The sequence below is a fragment of the Oratosquilla oratoria genome, chromosome 25 (genome assembly GCF_046742065.1).
Source record: "Oratosquilla oratoria isolate Oo_2021 chromosome 25, ASM4674206v1, whole genome shotgun sequence".
Taxonomy (NCBI): Eukaryota; Metazoa; Arthropoda; class Malacostraca; order Stomatopoda; family Squillidae; genus Oratosquilla; species Oratosquilla oratoria.
Window position 1 is genome coordinate 11475177 of NC_134801.1, and position 24890 is coordinate 11500066.

At 35.7% G+C, this 24890-nt stretch overlaps 1 protein-coding gene across 3 annotated transcripts in view; it reads right to left on the reverse strand.

Moving 5' to 3' along the window:
• Window positions 1–5559: 5559 nt before the first annotated feature.
• The window catches only part of LOC143038817 (dipeptidase 1-like), a 959386-nt gene continuing 940055 nt past the window's right edge, over window positions 5560–24890 (reverse strand). For all 3 annotated transcript variants that reach the window (XM_076208382.1, XM_076208381.1, XM_076208383.1), the window contains one exon: window positions 5560–6694. In XM_076208382.1, coding sequence (XP_076064497.1) covers window positions 6572–6694 — 123 coding nt within the window. In that variant the 3' untranslated portion in view covers window positions 5560–6571. The remainder of the gene's footprint in view (window positions 6695–24890) is intronic.

Sequence of the window (24890 nt, forward strand, 5' to 3'; positions counted from 1 at the left end):
TTCTAACTTGGCCAGTTCTTTTTTTAGTGCTCTTACCTTTTCCTTTATTTTAGTATTTACTTTTTTAAGTCAGTCACTGCTTTGTTTATTTCTTGATTCGCCCTCCATAAATAGTTAGTGTCTTACTCCCATGATTCCTTCATAAGTCTCATCTCTCTCTCTATATCTATAATTCTACTAAAAAGTCTTTTTTCATATCCAGTGATCCAGAAAAATGTCCCTCATCACCACTAAATAAAAGAAATCTTTTCGCACCCCAAGGTAACCTGAAGCTTATATTTATATTATGCTTCGGTCTTGCACTGATAGATGGCTCTGGGTATATGTTTACGTTATGATTCGACGCTCCGCCACTACTGGGCTTCTCTTTCTTGTCATAATTTTATTTAATTTTGCTTCAGTATTCACTACCTACGCTGTAATTTAACCATCTCGGGTATCCACGAGCACTCCCCTTCCTAATTAACACAACCTAGTTATCCTACTAAAGCAACACTGTTCAGACGTTCCACTTTTAACGTGTTTCTCAGGAGCTTAAAATCTAAGTGTTGTTAGTCTGCAGGTTGGTTGTATATGCATACATACATGTATGCACACACACACACACACACACACACACACACACACACACACACACACACACACACACACACACACACACACACACACACACACACACACACACACACACACACACACACACACACACACACACACACACACACACACACACACACACACACACACACACACAGAGGATAACTGCTTGTATGGATTTAGTGAGGGCGGAGGTGACAACCTCCCCCGACTAGTAAATCTAGAGAAGAAACTATAGAAAATGAACGAAACATGGGAGGTTAGGTTTAACCAATTAATACTAGTTACCCAAAGAGTTGATAAACTGGAAGAACCAAAGAAGGAGAATCAAAACCTAACTAAAGAAATAGAATAATTAAAAAGACAGTTTAAGAAGTAAAAGATGAGAATGAGGAATTAAAGAAGAAGAATAAAGAGAATAAAGAGTCCATAGCAAAAGAAGAACAGGGTTGGAGAAATGTCCAAGAGAACAACAAAATTGTATTTAGAGATATAGTGACACAACTGATGAAAGAACAAACTAAGGAAACAGTTATTAAAGTGATGAGAGAAAAGGAAAATATAGTAAGGCCCTTAGTGGACAAAAAGAAATGTATAATTATATTAGGGATGGAAGAGAAGTATAATCCAAATAGGACCACAAGAGTAAAAGAGGAAAAGGAAAAGATAAACAAGATATTAGAAGTAGTTCAAGAGGATGGACAAGAAACAGGGAAAGAAATTGAAGAAATATATAGACTAGGGAAATATGATACAGATAAGACCAGACCAATTAAGATCAAATTCAGGTCACAAACGACAGCAGATAATATCTTAGCAAAAACAAGGAAACTAGCAGACAGTGATCAATATAAACAGGCATGGATAAAAAGAGAAATGAATAAAGAGGAAAGAGATTATGAGAAAACAAAAAGACAAGAAGCTAAAAAAAAACTAGAAAAGAACAGAGTTAGTAAAAGAGAAATTCTATTGGAGAGAAGTGAATATGAAAGTGAAGAAATGGTTCATACCAGAGAAAAACGGAAAGAAAAAAGAAAACACGATGGAAGTAGCAGAAAATTAAAAGTGTCTTACACAAATATAGATGGGTGAATAACAGGCTTGAACGAATTGAATGAGTACCTGATGGGAAAAGAACCGGACATAATGGGAATTGTAGAGACAAAATTGAAAGGTCCACTACCACCCAACAGTGTAGGACATGGTGCATATAATTATTGGATTAGAAACAGAGAGGTAAAACAAGGGGGTGGATTTATGTTCCTGACTAAGAAGGATATAAATATGATGAATGTCACATATGGAAAGAATAGAGTAGAGATGATTATGATGGAAGTGGAGGACAGGGATGGGGAGAGTAGGAATTTGGTAATAAATTATGTGCCTCCTAAAACGGCCTCGTAGGAAGAGAGAAAACACAAAAATATTTTAAAAGACACCAGGATAACACTTAATAAGATAATGGAAGATAGAAGAAGAATAGTTATAATGGGTGACTTTAATTGTAAAGAAATCTACTGGAAGAAATGACAGTGAATCCTGGAGACGACCTATGGGGAAATGTACTACTTGACATGATTATATAACATACAATGACGCCATGAATACAAGAGAATACTAGGTATAGAAATGAGGCAGAACCATCGAGACTGGACCTAATAATCACATCAGAACCCGAAATAGTGGACAAGATTGAATATAAGACGCCAATAAGTAGAAGTGACCACATATTGGTTGAACTGGAATTAAATGAGAAAAAATACATGAAAAAAAACGAACAATATAGAAAGGGAAGATTAATGTATAGAATTTTTTTTTTATAGAATAAGAGAACTCTTTCAAAAAGCAAACTGGGAAAGGATACACAAGGAGGAAACAACAGTAGAAGAGAAATGGACTATTTTGACAAAAATCTATAAAGAAAGAGTGGAAAAGTATGTTCCAAGACAAAAACAAGAAAAAGGATATGTAGAGTGTTGGTACAACAAAAGATGTAGGGAATTAAAAGACAAAACGGACAAAGCTTGGATAAAATGGAAAAAAGACAAAAGACCTGAAAAATGGAAAATATATTCTAGTTATAGAAATGAATATGTACAAGTGTGCAGAGCAGAAAAGAGAAAATATGAAAAAGATGTCATAGAAAAAATTTATAGATCAACCAAAACTATTTTACAGATTTGTAAACAACAAACTGAAAAACAAACAAGAATTAGAGAAACTACGACAAGGAGGATTGGAATACACAGAGGAAATAGAAAAGGCAGAAATTATGAACAAGCATTTTAAATCGGTGTTTACGAGGGAGAGCATACAGCCTAGAGATATGAAGTGGGAGGAGAAAGTCTTCCCTATGAAAGAGATAGAAGTAACAAGGAATGAAATTATGAATCACTTGAGTAATCTTGATGTCAGAAAATCGCATGGACCAGATGGAATGGCAAACTGGGTTTTGAGAGAATGCAGGAATGAACTAACAGACAAAATAAATAGTCTAATATGCAGTTCATTGAAAGAAGGAAAAGTTCCAGAAGATTGGAAAAAAGCAAATATAGTACTAATATATAAAGGGGGAAACAAGGAAGACGCTACTAACAATAGACCGGTCTCTCTTACAAGTACGATAGCTAAAATTTGTGAAAGAATGATCAAAACTAGATGGGTAAGGCATCTGAAAAAAAAACAAGTACTAATTCCAAGGCAATTTGGATTTAGACAAGGAGGATCATGCGTTACAAACTTAATGTGTTTCTATTCAAGGTTAATAGATGTAATACAAGAAAGAGATGGATGGGCTGATTGTGCATTTCTAGACCTGAAAAATGCTTTTGATAAGGTGCCACATAAGAAATTGCTTAAGAAATTAGAAACCGCAGGAGGAATACAGGGCAAACTGCTGAAGTGAATGGAAGACTTCTTGCACGAAAGAAAAAAAAAAAAAAAAATGAGAGTGGTGATAAGAGACAAACACTCTAATTGGGATGAAGTGATTAGTGGAGTTCCACAAGGAACAGTTCTGGCCCCAATAATGTTTGCTATATATATTAATGATATGGATAAAGGAATTGAAAGTTATTTGAGCTTCTTTGCGGACGATGCAAAATTGTTGAAAAAAGTGAACACTGTAGAAGATAGTGAGTCGCTACAGAGTGCTCTCAATAAAGTATTGGAATGGAGTAGGAAGTGGGAGATGGAATTCAATATTAAGAAGTGTTGTATAATGAAATTTGGAAAAAAGCAAAAAAGAATAGTTGGATCATATAAATTGGGAGAGGAAGAAATAAAAAAAAAAAAAATAGAAAATGAGAAGGAGCTGGGAGTCATTATTATGAATGATATGTCCCCTGAGAAACATATAAACACAATTTTTGGAGAAACTTATAATCTAATAAGAACAATCAAAGTAGCATTTACATACCTGGACGAAGAAATGGTGAATAAAATAATGGTCACTTTGATAAGACCAAGACTGGAGTATGCAGCGATGACGTGGTCACCATGTACAAAAAATGTATAACAAAACTTGAAAGAATACAAAGAGCAATTACGAAATTGTCACCAGCACTCTCAGAACTATCATATGAAGAGAGACTAGCAAAACTTGAGCTACAGACATTAGAGGAAAGAAGAGAGAGAGGAGACTTGATAACTATTTATAGAATCATGAAAGGCATAGAAACTATTGATAGAGAGGGTCTAATAAGATGGGATAGTAGAGATAGAAGAGGACATAGAAAGAAAATCAAGAAAGACAGTTATAGAAGAGACCTAAAAAGAGCAGCTTTCCCCACAGGGTAATAGATGTTTGGAACAAGTTAGATGAGAAAGTGGTGTGTGCAAAAACTATACACGAATTTAAAAACAGTCTAGATAAAACGAGATATGAAGACGGGACACCACGAGCATAGCTTCCCTTCCCATAAAATACAACTAGGTAAATACACACACACACACACACACACACACACACACACACACACACACACACACACACACACACACACACACACACACACACACACACACACACACACACACACACACACACACACACACACACACACACACACACACACACACACATATATATATATACATATATATATATATATATATATATTTATCATTTGACAATTTTTGGAAATAGACTCATCCACTGGGATTCGAACCCTTGCCTAGGCGGCTTACGTCTTATAAGGCAAAGACCTTGCTGACCATGCTATCTCGACCCTACAAAACGAAACGACTTGGTTCACGGTCCAGTCGTTCCGCCGAGGGCACTCGGACAGAACATGCTATGTAATGTATTTCATCAAATCCATTATGCATAAAGGATTTGATGAAATACATTACGTAGCATGTTCTGTCCGAGTGCCCTCGGCGGAACGACTGGACCGTGAACCAAGTCGTTTCGTTTTGTAGGGTCGAGATAGCATGGTCAGTAAGGTCTTTGCCTTATAAGACGTAAGCCGCCTAGGCAAGGGTTCGAATCCCAGTGGATGAGTCTATTTCCAAAAATATATATATATATATATATATAATGTATGTATGTTTATATTAGTGTGCTTTTTGTATGACTGATATATGTTCTATTTATTGAAAAAGTTGTCTGAATAGTATGTCTTGTATGGTGTTAGTATCAATAAACCTACCTTTTTTTAAATACATGTATGATGTATTGTCTTGATATCTTAATCAATGTCCTTTATCAATGTCTTGTATGGTGTTAGTGTCAATAAACCTACCTTCTTTAAATACATGTATGATATATTGTCTTGATATCTCAATCAATGTCCTTTATTTATACTTTAAATCTTAGGGAAGTTTTCTAACTTCAAAAGATTTTCTAACATGGTCAACTTTTTCTCATGAAAGATCGACTTCTGCATCTCGTTGTTGTAGTATTCTTTATCATAAATGTGTTAGTGAAGGAGATAGCAGAAACTTTTTAACAGTTTGGAAGTATATTGATATTGAAACAGTGGGTAAGATGGAATTGGGTAGAGCAAAGAGAAATAAACAATGAAGAAATATACTCAAATGTGGAATTATTTGTTGATTCTATGAAAAAGGAAACTTCCTAATTTGTGCAAATGACATATTGTGTACCAATTTAGCATCATACTTATGTTAATACTTTTCGCTAATTACTATTGCATGAAACGAATTACTCATCATATTAATGTTCATTCTAGAGAAAATCTAATGGCAACTCGCTCAGCTGCATTATGATGTTTAAAAACAAAACCCTTCTGTATCCAATGATGTTATCTAAATATGAACATTATTTCAAAGATATAAGAATCTACTCAAATCTATTTTCTTCTGTAACTTTTAGAGTAAACAAAGAATTTCATAGGTTTGATGGTTAATTTTCAATGATGCTGTATGTGTAAGTTAGCACTGGATTGGGACCTGTCACTGCACAGGGTGTCGATCAGTAGAAACCCTGTGAAACTCAGGTTCTCTCCTCAGCTGAATAAAATCACCTATCGGTTGCCAAAACAAAACCTATGTTGCCATAATAACACACTAGGTTAGGTTTTTAATTACCTGATTCAGTACAGAGCACCGACCCTACTTTGACAATGTGCTAGGGAGTCACCATAGAACTTAGAAAACAGATGCGCCAAGTGTTTTTGATTATTCTAAGCATATATATTCACACTGTTCACTCATGATGAGTATTTCATGAATCATTATTTGTGCAGTTAATTTTTTTACACATAAGGGATCGAAATATATTGATGTTAAAGCCATTTCAAGATTTACGGCGCATAAGGGAGATGGAGAAAACAAGATTCAGAAGAATACAATGTTCTAGCATTTTTTTGGATAATCTTTTGGTGTCAATAAACATTGTCGTATTAGGCTTTCCTCGTTCTACTTCCAAAGACTAGACAACATTGGCACAATAATTCAAAAGGAGGCCAAGATTACATCCTCCTTCAACACGTAGTCTCCATTTGAGATCTCAATCATCGTCTAAGCCCTTGACAAAGCGATAAGAACAGGCAGAGCGTTCATCCTGGAGTTGAGAGACCGGAACTTCCTCTTCTAGGGGCGGAATACCTTTCTTGCGCAGCTCGCTACCTACCTGAAAGAGGAAAGAATAGATGGAACAGTCAGTTTATTAGCTTTGCATAGATTCATGTTAGATTGATTAGTTCTGTCTTGAGATTGGCTAGACAGGCATGGAAATTGGCTGTCACCATTACTCATGCATAAGTGAATGTCTTCTGACGTGAAAGTTATTGAATTGGATATTGTGCCTCAACGGTATATTCTACTGTATTGCTTTGAAGTGATTATTAATGGTGATATCAAACAAAACTCTGAATTTAATTCTGATTAGTTTTATAATGAGTCCTAGACAAAGGGCAGGAATTGCAGTTAATTAACAATGAAACTGTATACTTTTCACGGCTACAAGACTTAAGCAATTTATGTTGACAATACAGACGTCCTCTTTCTCCTAAACCAACACAACTAACAAAAGTGTTCTGACTCCCCAGGCAAAAATTTTAATCAAACACATCAAAAGAAAGAAGAAAACATAGTTCTTGAAAAACAAATACCAAGGAGTGAGAATGAGATGATGAATAAATATAAAAATTTTGTATTTATTTCTTTTTTAATAATATTACTACAACAGTTTTCCCTAACGGTGAATATCATCAGGCATCGGAGAAGTTTAACACACTGATATAAAAACATGTTGATAATCCTTCCGGTGCAAATTTCAGCCTACATTCAGATTGTCACCAGTCAACTTTATTACATGCGTGCTCACGCATTAGAACATTCAAGCCATCTATTTACAAATTCGAATTCATGTACCAAGAATTATGTTCCCTTCTCTAGATGATCCCTGGTAAGTTTTATTTTATTAACAATCTTGTATTATTGTTTAGGAGCATCGTTTCGAAGATGACAAGTCAATATTTTGGATAGCCTTGTTGTTGTCACATATGTATGAAATATAAATCCCAATCCTAATGATAGTATGAGTAATTATGCACAAGATAACTCCTTTGCAGATTATGAAATTTGGGCGTTATGTTAATTCTGAGGAGAACGTTGGATGTTTTTCAGGACTAGTAGTAGATGACAATGTTAAGTTTGCTGGAGGGGTCGATGGGTCTTATATTACTTTTCAGTATATCCTTTATGGTGCACTCATCTGTTTTATAGCAAGAGGATATATGTAATCTATAATAAAAAGTGAAAGGACTACCTCATCAAAAGGAGCTGGTGAAGGTTCTTCTATTGTATTTTTTCTATGACGGTTTTGGTGACAATGGCGACCCGAATCACCTCGTGTCTAGAGTCCCGAAAATGTTCGGCTTTCTCGTCAAAAACAATATAAAGCCCAAACTTCCTAACCTATAGAGCAGTTATACTGCGTACATTTTTTGTGCCAACATGAAGAATGTGGACCCCATATTTCATACATAGAGATGACAACAACAAGGCTATCCAAAAGGTTGACTTTTAATTGTCAAGGTGGTGCTCCCAAACAACACTTGTTCATTCATAAATAAAACTTACCAAGGGATCATCTAGAGAAGAGGACATTGATCTTGGCACATGAGTCAGATATCATGTGTCTCAAAATATCAATTTCTGAAAATAAAGAGAAATGGCCATCCATGAATTTACAAATACACGACTTGAATAGTCTCCCAAACGCCAAAATCATACACCTCACGAGGCACCATGAAATCGAGCAATCCTAATTCCTCACAACTTTTATGATATTCTTTCTGCCCCTATTGTGAACTCTCTTAATTCTTATGATCATTCTATTAAATTCTGTAATCTTTTCTATCTGTCTATGAAGATCAGAGAAAACTTTCACTGTACTTTTACCTTATTGTGGCTATCATCAAACACCGGAGAAGTTTAACACATTTATTAAGAACATGCTAATCAATCCGGTGCACATTTCAACTTACCTGTGTATCTATCTGTCTACCAATCTATCTACCCATTTATCTATCTATCTGTCTGTCTGTCAATATATGTGTCTGTCTATCTATCACTCTATCTTCAAAAAGGCTTCGCCCCACTTATGACAGAGGTAGCCAGCCAAGGAAAACACCTACAACCATCCAATTCCTATCCATCGCCGATTTGTTTTTCCTTTTTATTTTAACTTATTGTGGATGAAGGTCATCTCTGTCTCAAGCATACTGCCCGTATCAGAAGCAATGCAGCAAGACGCAGCACATCTACAATAGGGCTACCCAATTCTTCTACTCGATGACCCTCCCTATCCGTCCCCCCATGCGAAAAAAAGAAAATATGAGGAGAAATTCTTTTGGGCCGTGTCAATTTATAGTACAGTACATTTACAACCATTCTCCACTCACACCTGTCTCTTGCCTTATTTCTTCCCTAATCAACAGACATCCTTTTACTCAAGGCTCCCCTCACCCCGTCCATTCATCTCATCCTCAGTCTTATCCTCAAGTTCATTCCATCCACCTCTGCCTTCTACACTTAAGACAAGCTAGAAATTACTATATAAGAATCTGCCGCGTGGAAGAAAGATATTTTGAAAATGGTGATGTAGGTAAATGCGAAGATGAACTGAAACTATTTTATAGATTTATCAATGATAAGTTGAGACACAAAGAAGAAATCACCATGCTAATATTGGATGGTGAGGTTTTTAAGGAGGCTTTATTTCTGCCAGGAATAATGAATGTGTCCAATCTGTATTTACAAAAGAGAGAATTTTTTTAGGAAAGCAAGGGGTGCAAGAATTTGGGTTTGGAATTAAAATGCGAGAGAAGTGAATTTTTTGGGGGGATTATTGGATGTGACAAAAAATTCAGGACACAATGGGATCTCAAACTGGATACTTAAAGGATAAACACACAACATAAATGTATGGTAAATCACATCCAGAAACTAAATATGTATATATTTTATAATTTACCCCAGTTGTTAGATATACCAAGCTTTTTTTTTTATCTCTACCCAAACATCCATCGTATGAAAAAAATTATGCTAGCGCCATCCTCAGTTGATGACATATTACCACGTATTGGAAAATCGAACATGGCGGAGTCAACAGAAACAGAACATTCCTCAGAGAATAATGAAAGTTCTATTTCAAGCAAAATTAACTGGTCAGATTCAGTTAATCTCACAGGGGATGAACTTGGGGATTGGAATATCATGACTGGGTCATGAGGGTATATGTTTGAGACCACATATATATTAGCGATGGGAGTTTCTCCAGTTTAGACTCTGAACATGCTGAAGACGACGAAAACAAAAGAGAAAACGATGCGTTGTTGACCAAATGGGTACAGAGGATGCACACAACTTCGTGGCTTATAACTTCTATTGTTTTCAATGTCCAAGTCTGGCAGAACCTCATAATTCAGTAAAACTTGGATAACGGTCACCCTGGTAACCGCGTGTTTATAGTTTTCTCATAGTCATACATAAATTATGTAGGCCAAAAATCAAAGTCAAAAGATTGATTACTATAGGCAAATAACTTTATTTACAATTTTTAAGTGAAACATCTTACATGTAACAGTACATCATAAGAATATCTTCCTGACTGCATTCAGTGTAGCTCATGATACATCATTTTTTTAAGGAAGTACAAATACATTACATGCTGCCAGCTTGTCAAATGGTGTTGGGGTTATCTAGGAAAAAAAAAAAAAAAAAAAAAAAACGTACCACTGCCTGCCTGTGCACTAAAGGCTATTTGCAAAGCATTTACTCCAGATGGTGAACTGCTCATTGTCAAGTATCCAAGGCTTGGCAAGTGACTCAGTTTTGTAATGTCAGTATGTGATTCACTTCTCAGAATATCGGTTGAACCTTGTTTTGTAATTTTCCTTGGCTCGAAATTTCACTGGAAGTTCATATTGAGCACTGAGCGTGTTATACTTGACTTTGTTCGTGACCTTGATATAACTTGAACACCAGTGTTGAACTTACAATGATAGTTTATTCATATAGCCTGAAAAGTGATTTTAAGAAATGGTTTATAATGTACAATATAATACAGTATGTATTAGAAATGAAAGTGTACTTGTTGTCCTTTCCATTTGTTTACTGGTTTTGACCAATGCACAAATCTTGGAAATTAATTTTTCATACAACATGAGCATATAATGAGTGAGCCCATTGTGAAAATCTACCTGTTCTAGTTCCATGACCAGAATCTTCTATGTATCCAGATTCATCAAACTGTAGGAACCATATTTGGTCAAATGGCCAGGAGTGATCTGCTATCAACCCCAACAGCTAAAGGTGTGTTGGCATTCTTTGTTTGACAGATGACAACGTCTTGCTCTACATCCCACACCGACTGTACAGCAGGCCATAGGAACATCAATCGGCCATTGAAATATGTATTGCAGTGTATGGACTGGCAACTTAGAAAACTGAGAACTTATATCACCTTGTCAGGAATGGCACCAGGAAAGTGAACAGAACTTGACAACAGGATGTCTTATTGTAATAGAGTTGACTATCCCATGACCTGAGAGTATTAAAAAGAATTATGTGAATTCTTTTAAACAAAACAAAATGACATATTATCATTATTTATCTTATGTATAGTGTAAATTACCAATACAAACTCAAATGTTTCCTATCTTCAATGTGAACACAAAAATTTCAAACAGTACTGAGGTATTCATAACATTTCCATTATATTACCTTGTAAATCCACATTCTTTTTTACATACATTTGGTTTACAGTGATGAATGTGCCGTTCTTCTGAATTAGCCAGTTATATTTTGAGCAGCAGACAGGGCAAGTGTGTGCAAGACTGTTGCATCAAGTATGAGTGAAAGATGATGTACTTCTCTGACACTGGGTCATCATTTGTGTTCCTTAAAAGACACAATTGAAAATAATATTATCATGACTGGGTAGCAGGGATGACTAATTACAAAACATTGTGTATACAGGCTAATACTTTTACAATCACACTCGCATAACTTCACTTTGAATCCACTCTTCTTCATCATCAGTGTCAGCCTCACTCTGAGATTCTGTTTCAGGCTTTTACTCAGGATCATCATTCTTCTCAGATTCGCATGATTATTCACAAGTTTTCATATCTTTGCTTGTTAAAATCTCTGATTCTGGATCAGTCGGTCCCGAGTCTGTTTTGCGTGAGTACTGGACAGGGTAAATTTGAATACCTGAAAGTAATGCAGATAAACTGGGTATTCACTTTCAAGTAAAAATTATGTTCCGAGAACTATATGTCGATTAAAGATTGTTCTGAGAACTATATGTAAATGTATTCCTATTCCTCCAACAAAACACAAGGGTCAACTGATTAAGTTAATAACTGATTGTACAAGAGGATGAACTTGCGTACTAACCGATCAATGTTTTGCTCATCTACTCATGTTTATAAGGTGTAGTGGTAGGCTCAGGATCAACCTCTGGTTCCGAGATATTGGGCTCTTCAGTAGCTTTCAGTGCCTTATCAATTGTCTGAAATATGAAGTGCACTGACCATTGAAATATATATCAGGCTATAAGAAACATAAGCCTGAGCGTATGTGCCATTGCAAAAAACACTAATCTAAGGAGGTAGGCCTAGGCCTATATACCTCCATGGGATATTATTATATCATTCATGCATCATGTCATGACACACTGAAGTTCATGTCTCTCAGCTAGTTTTTCCAGGGAAATTTATTTTACTTAATGCACAAATGAAAATCACTTACCCTTATTTTTTCCTTTTGGCAAGTAGACTTCTAATTTTAGGTGTCTACAATTGTTTGGCCTGAATAGTACTCATGCCAGTGGCAGTAATAACTTGGCACTTGGGGGTGGTAAAGATTGTCCCATACCTAGGACTTTTGGGCATCAGGTCTGGATTTGGACATAGTCAAAGTGGAGGGAAATCGAAATGATAATAATAATAATAAAAATAATAATTGCGAAAAATTCACAACGTAATTCTATACATCCCATGTACTGTATAAAGTGGGTTTGTTTTTAGATATAAGATAATATGTCATCAACATGGTGATCACTATTCCCAACTTTACTAGCAGATGATTTGTTTAGATAAAATAAAAATGTCAATAAAAATGTAAGAAAACTCAAGGACGATGAAAATACAAATTTAATACATTCATTTAGATATCATCTAAAAGTCAATTAGAAAAGTTGGTTTGAATGTTGTGATGTACCTATCTTTTAGAGTATGTAAGGAACAACTGGTGGGCAAAATTCAGTCTTATTGTATGTTCGTTAAAAGAAGGCATAGTGCCGCTTGATTAGAAAAGGGCCAATGTATTATTTCACAAAGATGGAAGTAAGATGACACCACTAAATTATAGGCCAGTATCACTGACAAGCACAATAGTGAAATTATTTGAAACGATTCTGAAAGATTGATGGATCAAATATCTTGAGGAGATGAACATTCTGAAAGGAAGCTATATAAGGATAGTAGGAAAGGATAACACATCAAGATGGAGAGCAATAACAAGTGGAGTTCCACAAGGTTCAATACTTGCACCAATAATATTTATTGTTTATGTTAATATGATGGAAGGTATAACAAGCTATGCTAGCATGTTTGCTGATGATGCAAAAATCATGAGAAGAGTGAAAATGAGGAAGATCTTAGGTTATCTAAGAAAGATCTAGACACTATTTTTGTATGGATCCAACAATGGGAAATTAATTTCAATACCAAAAAATGCAACATACTGGAAATAGGCACTGCAAAAGATCATCTTTAACCTATTCCTTGGGAAGTGAACCCATTACAAAATTAAAGAGTATTGATGAAAGACAACCTGTCACCTGGCAGACCTATCAGCAGGATTTTAGGAGAGACATAGACAGCTACAGAAGATTAGAATAGCTTTTCAATATATGGATGAAGAGTTGATGAAAAACACACTGAAACCCTGATCCATCCAAGACTAGAATATGCATTAGTAATATGGTCCCCAGAGTGAAAAATATGAGCAAAATTGAAAGAATAAAAAGCACAACAACCAAACTGGTCCCCCGCCTGACAGTTAAACCATACGAGGAAAGTCTGCCAAATTTGAAAGATTGAAAAGAAAGAGGCGATATGATTACAACATTTCAATCACTACAGGTGATATGTTACATTGACAGAAGAGACCTCTTGGTTTAGGATAAGAGGGCTTCAAGATGTCATGAAAATAAATTAACGAAGAATACATTTCTAAACGACATGAAGAAGCATAGCTTTCCATACAGATGCATAAATACTTGAAACAGTTTACAAGGTGATAGTCAAACTAGAACAACATTTGAATTAAAATCTAAATATATTGAAAATCAAGGATGCAGATCAAGTTGGAACTGTATATGAGTTTGAGGGTACGTATTATGACTTGGAGATTAGAAGACATAATCCAACAGGTGTTACTGCTTTCCTACATGCAACAACGAGGTAAATAGAATTAGGTGAAAATATTACACAGTTCATCGGAGTGCTGAAGACTGACTCCTACAAGAAAAGTGCAATTCCATCCATAGCGCACATTATGAACTCAAATTATCTTAGCCCTAAAATTAGCACAAACTGTATATTGTCAGTGTATCACCGTATAACTGTTAACTAAATAAACTCATTATTATTGTTTTTATTATTATCATTATTGTAATTATAATAATTATTATCACTATTAATACTGGTTACAAAATAGGACGAGAGAATATGAGAGGTACAAAGAAAAGAGAAGTAAAGCATAGGATAAAGGAGGTAACGAGGAGAGCAGATGTGAAATGGGGCAAGAGTATGACAGATAATTTTCAAAGTAACAAAAAGATATTCAGGAAATGATTTAAGATAGAAAGAGTAGGCGAATCAAGTAGAGAAGAAATGGTAAAGGTGCAGATGGTGACACGATAATGGAAGAAATGACAGTAGGAGTATTTTAGGGAGTTGCTAAATGTGAAGGAGGATAGGGAGGGAAAGGTAGTTGCAGTGGGAAACCCTAAGAAAATGAAAGTGATGAGTGAAGAAAATAAAGGAGAAATAAGGAAAGATGAGATGAAAGCAGTATTCAGAAGGATGAGAGCAGGTAAGGCACCTGTGTTAGATGGGTGTCATGCAGAGTGTCTAAAAAAAGGAAGGTACAGTAATGGTGGACTGGATGGTGAGATTGTTTAATATTTGTTTAAAAAGGGTAGAGTGCTGGAGGACTAGAGGAGTGCATGTATAGTTCCACTTTACAAAGAAAAAGGGGACAAGTGTGAGTGTAGTTGGGAAGACTTCAGGGAGGGTTTTGACTGACAGGATTAGGAGGGAACAAGGGGAGTAATATGTGAGGAGCAGTGTGGGTTTATGACAGGTAGGGGTTGCGTGGAACATATTTTTTGTTAAGGCAGATGTGTGAGAAAGCTTTAGAAAAAGGTAAGGATTTTTTTTGTTTTTTGCCTTTATGGATTTGGAAAAGGCTTATGACAGGGTAGACAGGAAAGCACTGTGAGAGGTATTACAGATATAAGGGATAGGAAGAAAGCTTTAAAGAGCAGTCAACAGTTTTTATGAGAGTAATAGAGCCTGTGTTAGAATTAAAAGTGGAGAGAGTGAGTGGATTGAGGTAAAGGTGGGACTTTACTAGGGATGTGTTATGTTACCTTGTCTGTTCAATTTATACATGGATGGGGTGGTACGAGAGGTAAACACAAAGGTAATAGGCCGGGGATTCGAGATGGTTAAAGAAAATAAAGAAAAGTGGGGAATGAGCCAGTTGTTTGCTGACGACACTGCGCTTGTGATAGAATCAGAGGAGGGATTAAGGAAGTTAGTGACAGTGTTTGGGCAGGTGTGCGAAAGAAGGAAGTTGGAGATAAATGTGGGTAAAGGTAAGGTGATGGGATGTACAAGGGGAGAATGTGGCAGCATATTGGAAGTGGGTATTATGGGATAGAGACTGGAGGAAGTGGATAGTTTTAGATATTTGGGTGCAAATGTGGCAGGAAAGGGAGGAGTGGAGGTGGAATATAGATTGAAGGAAGCAAGTAAATGCCTTCAGGAATTAAAAAATGTAACGAGAAATAGACATTTGAAAATTAATGCTAAGAGGAGATTGTATGAAAGAGTGATTGTGCCAACAGCACGAAATGGGGTAGAAATATGGAACATAAGAGACGAAGAGAGGAGGAGTTTGAATGTGTTTGAGATGAGGTGCCTGAGAAGTATGATAAGGGTTACTAGGCTGGATAGTGTGAGAAACAAGGAGGTGAAGAGGATAGTGGGAATGGAAAGGGAGTTGGGAGATAGAGTTTTTGAGAGTATTGAGGTGGTTTGGACACATGGCAAGAGTGGTTGAAGAAAGGTTAGTGAAAGAGGTGTGGAAGGCAGAGGTGGAAGGAGTGAACATGAGGGGGCGACCAAATATGAGATGGACGGATGGGGTAAAAGGGGAATTGGGAAAGAGGGGAATGTCTGTTGAGGAAGGAAGGGAGAAGACAGAAAATAGGGGTTAAATGGAGAATGGTTGTGTATGGATAATGCTGTGATGCATGGAAGGGAGTGAGTGGGGGATGGGGGGTGAGGGAGTATTTGTGAATGATATTTTGATGCACCCCAAAGTGATTTCTCACCGCCTTTTCTTTTTCTGCTTGAGGGGACTGAGAAGGGAGGTTGCTGATTAAATGAAGTGGCCTTGGTGTGGATGTGCTGTCTTGCTACACTGCCTCTGACCCAGGCCAGTGGGTGAGATGCAGGGATGACATGTCATCCAGGAGGAATCAAGATAAGAGGGAGGTAGGGGTGGTTAATGGGAGTAGAGTATGTGGAGATGGAATGAGTAGGAGTGGATTTTATGCCTTTGTTTTTTGGCTAACGGGGAAATAGCCATTAGTATAGATATGTAATAATATTACTATTATCATTATTTGTGTATACATTGTGACGAATGTGGATAGGAGGTAAAGGGAACACGGGCTGAGGGAAATACTTTTATTCCTGACTAGTTTCGCCACTCAGGCGAAACTAGTCAGGAATAAAAGTATTTCCCTCAGCCCGTGTTCCCTTTACCTCCTATCCACATTATCATTATTATCTATTACTATTATAATTATCATTATTACTTAGATCTTTATTGTTAAACAGGGCAGCCACTGAGGTTTTGGCTTCATTGTTTAATGTGGAACAGTTTCCAATATACATTTGTTTGTAAAAGTTACCCGAGTACACAATATTAAAAAAAGTTAGTCTGCTTTTACAAATTAAGTAAAACCACATCACTCATTACGAGGAACAACACAGTTAACACCAGAGAACATGATGAAAAAAATGAGTGTATAAACATACATGTCAGACATGGTGGTGCATCTCTTCAAAATACTTACATTGGATTTACCAGAACTTCTTTATAAAAAGACTGTATCACCACCTGTAGGAAGCTGTAGAAAAGAGGGCAGAAAGAGGGGTAGAAGATGGGTTGTTGTATTTTATAGGTAGGTTGTTCGTAAATAACAGCCCAAGTGAGCTACCTAAGTCCGCTCTCTGCCTTGTGTAGGCAAAATAGAATATTGTAAATAATAGCCCGGGAGCTTGAGGGTATACTTTTATTTTGCTGAGGCTCGAGATTATTCTAAGTAAACACTATTACTGTAGAGACTTCAATTAAAGAATCTGTCTTATGAAAGGGTGGATGAGAAAATTTAATTGGTTCACGAATGTAAGATCACGCCCTTTGGGGAGGATCTTAAATATAAAGCTAAAGATCATTGGACTAAGGAAATCACTACATCACTTCAAAGCTCATGAAGGATCTTGTATATATGCTCTTGTGGGATTCCATGTAAAAACTTCAGAGTACACTCTGTATGAGAATTAAGAAGAAGAATGATATAGAAGATTACAACTTTTTCATTCTCCTTAACAGAAGATGACAGTTAAAAGAAATGAGTTGCCACATCCATAAGTGAGGACCACAAAGGTGGTGGAAGGAAAGGAAAGAATGCATGCAAATAAAACGTCTCCGAAGAGGAGCACTCAACGCATGCAAATAAAACGTCTTCAAAGAGAAGCACTCAATGCTCGACAATAAAACCTTTCCAAAGCGAAGCACTCGACACACACAAATGAAATGTCTCCGAAGAGAAGCACTCAACGCACGCAACTTAAACGTCTTTAAAGGGAAGCACTCAACGCACATAACTAAAGAAGACTACACTTAAATAATTTAGTGCAATCATACATGCTTACACGTGAGAAGAGAATCGGTACAGCCAAGCATTCATTACATGCAACGTCTGCAAAGAAAACGCAAGCAACTATTCACAAACTCCAAGCAACATATGCAACCCCGTAGTACATATAAATCCCCATGCTTATACAAGGATGAGCTAGTGAAAGAGAGAGAGGACTACAAGAACAAAGATCATGCGTTGCTGAGGTGTGTGCCCGTGTTTGTTGAAGGACGACTACAAGTTGAAGGAGTAGATTCAAATCAACATCATGAACAGAGAAGGTAGGAATTCACGTGTATCATACACATAATTATAATAGTATAGCCACGGAACTTCTCCATCGCAGTCAAATTTCCCAAAGTTTATAGGGGAAGAAAATATAATAGGGGTAAATAGATTCATTAACATGATTGATACACTAATAATGACAAAAACATACTAGATGAGATATAGAAAATAGAAACCTTAAAACAAAAAATTCCTGACAAGGGTAGGTTTAGACTTATAATAAATTTCCAGCAAATGGAAAATATAAACAAATATGAGGACTATAAGAAATCATTTATTAAATACTTTAAATCAAAGTGTGGTCAGGATCCTATCAGGTCTTTGGTTAGAATACTAAAAAATGAAACAAACACATAATATTTAGCAAAAGGGACAGATGGTCCAAGAACATATTTTCTATGTTAAAGGATTCAGATTGGATAGAAAATAGATCTGATGACAAGTTAAAAGTTTCTCGGGCCACTAAGTTAACAGCATTTGCACTATTGGAATACAACAGTGCCAAAATGACTGCAGAAAAGTTATACAGGGATCTTACAGAAACAATGGACTTAGGGGGGGGAGACAATCTTTTATAAGGTTATTAAGAAAGTAAAGTAATTAGTCCATATGTCATGACATTAGGAATGCAACAACAGAAAGAAACTAGGGACTCTACAGTAGAAGTGATTAAAAACAGAGGATCCGAACATAGAGTTAAAAGCATTTCAAGGAATTCTAGACTTGAGTGCTATAATTGTAGCAAATTGGGACATAAAGCACGAGAGTGTTATCATGAGATTATCTGTAGGAACTGCAAATGTGGGGGTCATGAGGATTATCATTGTAGAAACCCACCTTTCTATTTGTATCACAATAGAATAGGACATAGAACACAGGGTTGTAGAGGAATTCCAATTTTTTGTATTCACCCAGAAACACAAGGAGAATCCCCAGACACAAAATAAATCAACACTATAGAGCTAATCATAGAGTTACAGACATTATAGTGTACTGGGCAGTGATGAAAGAGAACAACAACACAAGAGAAATTTTTAAATTTACTATAACGATTGGAAGGACCTCTGCAGGACCCATCATTGCGGGTAAAGTATTCAATAGACCTATTCAATTATCTATTGACACGAGATCTGTAGTAAAAGTTAAAAGTAGTAAAGTGCCTAAACAATTGAAACCGGGAGTAAAAATCTTGGAACCAATCCATTACTCATTGCAAGAAGTAACAGGAAGTCAGTTAAAATCATTAGCCCTTCCATATGATGACGCCTACATAGGCGTCATGAGGCGCTAGTGGTTATGTGAGGTTGCCGGCATCGGCGTCTTAATTATATATATATATATATATATATATACATATATATATATATATATATATACATATATATATATACATATATATATATATATATATATATATATATATATATAGCTATAGCTCAGTAACCCCCATATTCTGTGAACTGGTCTAATCATATTTTGTGATTATTAATATACAGAGTGAAAGAAAATTAGTAATGCAACTGTAACTTTATATTTTATAATGCGAGTATTGTTATGTATCATCGTGCATCAGGCAGCTGGTGCTGCCTGCGAGAATTTGACTCATATTTAAGAGGTTTGGTAAGGCTGAGTTAGATGTTATTAAATGAGCAATTGCACATTTTGGTGACAGTTGTATAAAAATTGTCATCCCAGGAGACTTATTGATAGGATTTGAAACAATGAGAAAAGGGTATGATCATATGTCCAGCTGAATTAGGGATCTTAGTGAAATCACAGTTAATCTAATTTATAAATCAACCAGACTTAGAACCAGTATCTATGATGAGAGAACCTACTGAAATAGACGGATACTAGACGGATATCACAAGAAGAAAAAGACACACATAGTGAACACAACTCAGATGTTCAAAAAATCCCAGAAATTAATTAGAATTCATCAACTCCAAATTAAGCTTTGCTAATTGTGGAATATGATATAATAAAGTCAATATCATTGCACTCCAGAGCAATTAATAGAATAGAAGTACAGTTGAATAGGAGTGACTACATAATTTTAATCATCCCTGAATCGATTAGGATAAAATGTTTGAAATTGGACTCGGGGATTTATAAGACACATATGAACAAGGTAGAAATATTAGTGATTAATACTTTGAATAAAGACATAGTCTTAAGAAAAGGCACACAAATAGGATGTTGTCAAGTTTGTACAAAACCCATTAAGTTTTAAAATGAGACTACTGGGGAGGTGGAATCACCAATGTCATCAATTTGTTCAGTTCAGTAAGAAACAGAAACAGGAAAGAAATACAAGAATCAACCAGAACCTACTAGTTGTCCTGAGTTGGATGAAAGCTTAGTTCCTTTATTCTTGAAACAAATTAAAGTAATTAATTTACCGGGTCATGGCTTGGGCAAAACAACTGTTTTAAAACATCAGATCAAACTACAACCAAGGACTCAACCTATTTATATACAAGCCTACAGATGACCACATTCCAAACTAGCAATTGTAGGTAAATTGATCACTGAAATTTTATCGCAGGATATTATTGAACATTGAAAAGTGAGTGGAACTTCCCATAGATTTTGGTGCTAAAATCAGATGGTACCGTACGCCCAGTTCCTGACTATAGGGGATTGAATGATAAACAGTACCTGATCGATTACCATTACTAGTAATATCAGATATACTTCATAGTTTGGGAACCGAGAATCAGTATTTAGCACTAGAGATATCAAATCAGCTTTTTGGCAGACTGAGTTGCACGAAGATTCTCAAGATCATCCATCATTTCCTACAACAATAGGGTACTATACATTCAAGTGAATGCTATTTGGTTTATAAGAGATTAATGAACACAGTACTAGATGGGTTGTTAGGAAACACTACCAGTGTATTTTTAGATGATATATTAATAGATTCCCAAACAGCAACTGAGTACTTTAAGAAATTAGATTTGGTATTTCCAAGACTAGCTGAAGCATGGTTGAAAGCGAAACTTGAAAAATGTAAGTTTTTGCAGGACATTGTAATTTATTTGAGACATAAGGCAGATATAGACTTAGTACAGCAAAATTAAAAAGGTAGAAGTAGTAAAGAACTACCCAGTACTAAACAATGTAAAGAAAGAGATTTCTTGGGATTGACAGGATATTATACGAAGTTTAAGGAATATGCAGACATAGCTAATCGATTAAGTTCTTTGTTAAGGAAAATTCGAAGCTCATTTAGGGACCTGTATAACAAGCTGAAAGAAAAACTTACTAGTTCTCCAGTTCTCATTTTTTCTAATTATGATAAAGATTTCATTCATTTTGCTGATGCGTCAGACACAGAGTTAGGAGGGATACTGACACAGGAAAAAGATGGAAAATTGCAACTGATATTTTTCACATCGAGACTTTGTAATAGTGCAGAGAAACTATTCCATTACAGAAAGGGAAAAATTTACAATGATTATATTCACTGGATAATTTTAGAGATATGATACTGGGATATGCAATCACAGTGTGGGGTGATCACATAGCTATTCAGAAATGATTCAAACATAAGAATCTTGAGGCAGATTAACCAGGTGGTTTGCTGCACTTCAATGTTACAAGGTTAAGTTTGAATACATTCCAAGTAGAAAGAACGTTGCAGCAGATGCACTATCTAGGAATGTTAGCCAACCAACAACAGGGTTGATAGATTTTATTTGCAGTATAAGTGATCTAGTAATATTAGATGAGGAATTGATAATAAGGGAACAAAGAAGAGATCAGATGGGAAAAAGTAGCCCAGAACTTGGTGATCCCACTAAATATTCCTCCACAACTACCAAAAAGGTATGAAATAGAAGAATTTCATTTAAGCAATAGACTTTTGTGTCGAAAAACAGTCGTAAGTGGAAGGATATTTTAAGGGGCCCAGTGAATCAGTTGGTAATTTCACAAACTCTTGTACCAGAGGTATAAAAATAACTTCATGATAGTGATTATAGTTCTTACCCAGGAAAAGATAAAACTTATAGACAAGCACAACTTAAATACTTTTGGTCAGGCGTGAAGAGAGATATTTACTTATATATCGATAATTGCTTGAAATGTACTGAGGTAAAGGGAAATACACATAAATCTGCCCTTATGCTTTCATATCCCATACCACAGAAACATTGAGAAAGAATTCACTTAGATACACTAGACTTACCTATGTCTGAAAATGGTCATATGTATTTGTTGACATATGTTAAGATTTTGAATTGTACAACCCATTCCAAATAAAAGAAAAGAAAGAATTGCTTCAGAAATATATAATCAAATCACCTGTAATTTCACTAATCCCAAGATCTTAGTTTAAGACAATGTTACTGAATTTAACAGCAAAATATTGGAAGAATTACGTAGGTTATCTAAGATAAATAAAATTGATATTCAAGTCAATCATCCTCAGAGGCTAAATAAGAAAATTATAACTTGTCTTAGAGGTTTGATAAACCCACATAGAATAATTTGGGATAATTGGATTCCTGGTGTTAAATGTGCACTTAGTAACCAAATCAATACTGCTACAGGTAAAAATCTACACTATAGTATCTACGGGAAGATAAAATCCTCCCATATAAAATTTCAATTGCAGAACCGAAGCCAGTTTATAACGTAGATGATTACATGTCAGATAGGATACATAGATTTCAACCCATACACCAAAGATTTAGAAAATACTTGAAAGAATATTTACAAGAGTTGAAGAAACAACAACATAAAATAGCAAACAAAATAGAACGACAAATAGGAGATTTGGTCATGGCCAAAATACATACAATCAGTAGTAAAATTTCACCCAAATACTCCGGTCCGTACAGAATAATTTATTTTGCAGGTGAAAATAAATGCAAGATTTTACATTTAGAAACTAGGGAAGTGTCAATTAGACATGTACATGACTTAAAAAGGACTATGACAGAACTTAATAATGATGATAATTGTGACAACGATGACTGAGACAACTCCTTTTGATGGAGGAGAAAAACAAGTTTCCCATTGGGGAAACTTTGAGTTCTGAAGAATATTAGGAATATATTGATCATATTATGTTTTAACTTAATATTAATACCATCAACTGTTACAGATAAGACTGGAATTATAATATTAGTATGTACAGTGGATGCCTGGGATTGGAGACCTGTGTTACCTGGAGCCTTGGTCAGTTATAAAGGCAATGTGTATGTATAGCTTTAGGTTTAAAAAAAATTTCCATTAATTATTGTAAGATCATAAATAAGATTTTTTTACCTGTGTCATGCTTCTTGTGTTCTGTGAAGCCTTGAAAAATTCTTGTGAAGCTTCACTAGTTAAGAATATCTCTGTAATGCAGAACTGTCATAACAAAGATATTTATAAACCAGGTTACCTATAGTAATATTGGAAGTTCACATTTCCTTTTTTCCCCAAACCAAACCAGAGTATCCATTATCTGTTTTGAATTAGGTTCTAAATTAAAATCAGTTGAAGATTCATCCAGGAACACTCTCCACTATTTCTAACACCCTGAATACAATGCCAATAAAACATACTTCACATATATGAATATTACCTTCCCAGAAAATTCACCATCTTTGGAAATAAGAAGGCTATATCCATTGAGGTCGTACATAAACAACTTTTATAATAGCTATTATATTTCTTTTCATAGTTATTCTTTTCTCCTCCTTAGTAATCAGAAAGATGAAGACATGAGAATTGTAGTATGCCACAGCCCTGTAAGAGGCTGGCAGAAAAGGGTTGGTCGGTACAACCAAGTCGTAGCTACCGAGCCCTATAAGACGCTGGTAGAAAAAATGGTAGGGAAACCGGTAAAAGATGGGATGCTGCATTTTATAGGTAGGTTGTTATAGAAGAGATCTAAAGAAAAAAAAAATTCCATGGAGAGTGGACGGAATAATAGTGTGCAAAAATCATACAAGAATTTAAGAGCAAACTTGACACTGCGAGATACAAAGGCGGGACACCAAAAGCATAGATCCCCTATCCGTAAGATACAATTAGGTAAATACAACTAGGTAAATACAAACCACACTTAGGTCACTCACAATTAGGAACATATAAACTCAGATTATTATACTTTACCATTCCCACTCAGCCGAAGAAGAGTTGAGACAATGAAATCTTCAAATACTGGTAAACAGATGAATATTGGAAACTTCTGTTCCATATTGAGCAATGGGGAAATAATTCTTTTGCAATTTTGAGTGATCAGCTACACAGATTATCAGAGGATATCCAGTTTAACAAAAATTGTATCAGAGAGTAGATTACTCCAAGAATATTCTTCTTCTTATTATCATTATCGTTATCTTTTCTGCATGAGGGGACGGAGAGGGGGGTTGCCAAATAAAGGTAGCGGCTTTGCTGTGGATGTGCTATGTCTTGCGACACTGCTTCTGACCCAGGGCAGTGGACAAGATGCAGGGATGACCCGTCATTCAGGAGGTGCCAAGATAAGAGAGAGGGAAGAGGGTAGAGGGGAGTGGAGTATGTAGGGGATGGAATGGGTGGGAGTAGTTCCTATGCTTTTTTCTTTTGGCTACCTCCCGTGTAGGGGGAAAAAACCTTGGGTATATGTATGTATGTATGTATGTATCGGTATTATTATAATTTTCTATCATTATTATTAGTATTATTATTCTTAAAAGAGGGTAAAGAGCCGGAGGACTGGAGGTCTGTATAGTTCCAATTTACAAGGGAAAAGGGGACAAGTGTGAATGTAGTAGTTTCAGAGGGATCGGTTCGTCGAATGTACTTGGGAAGGCTT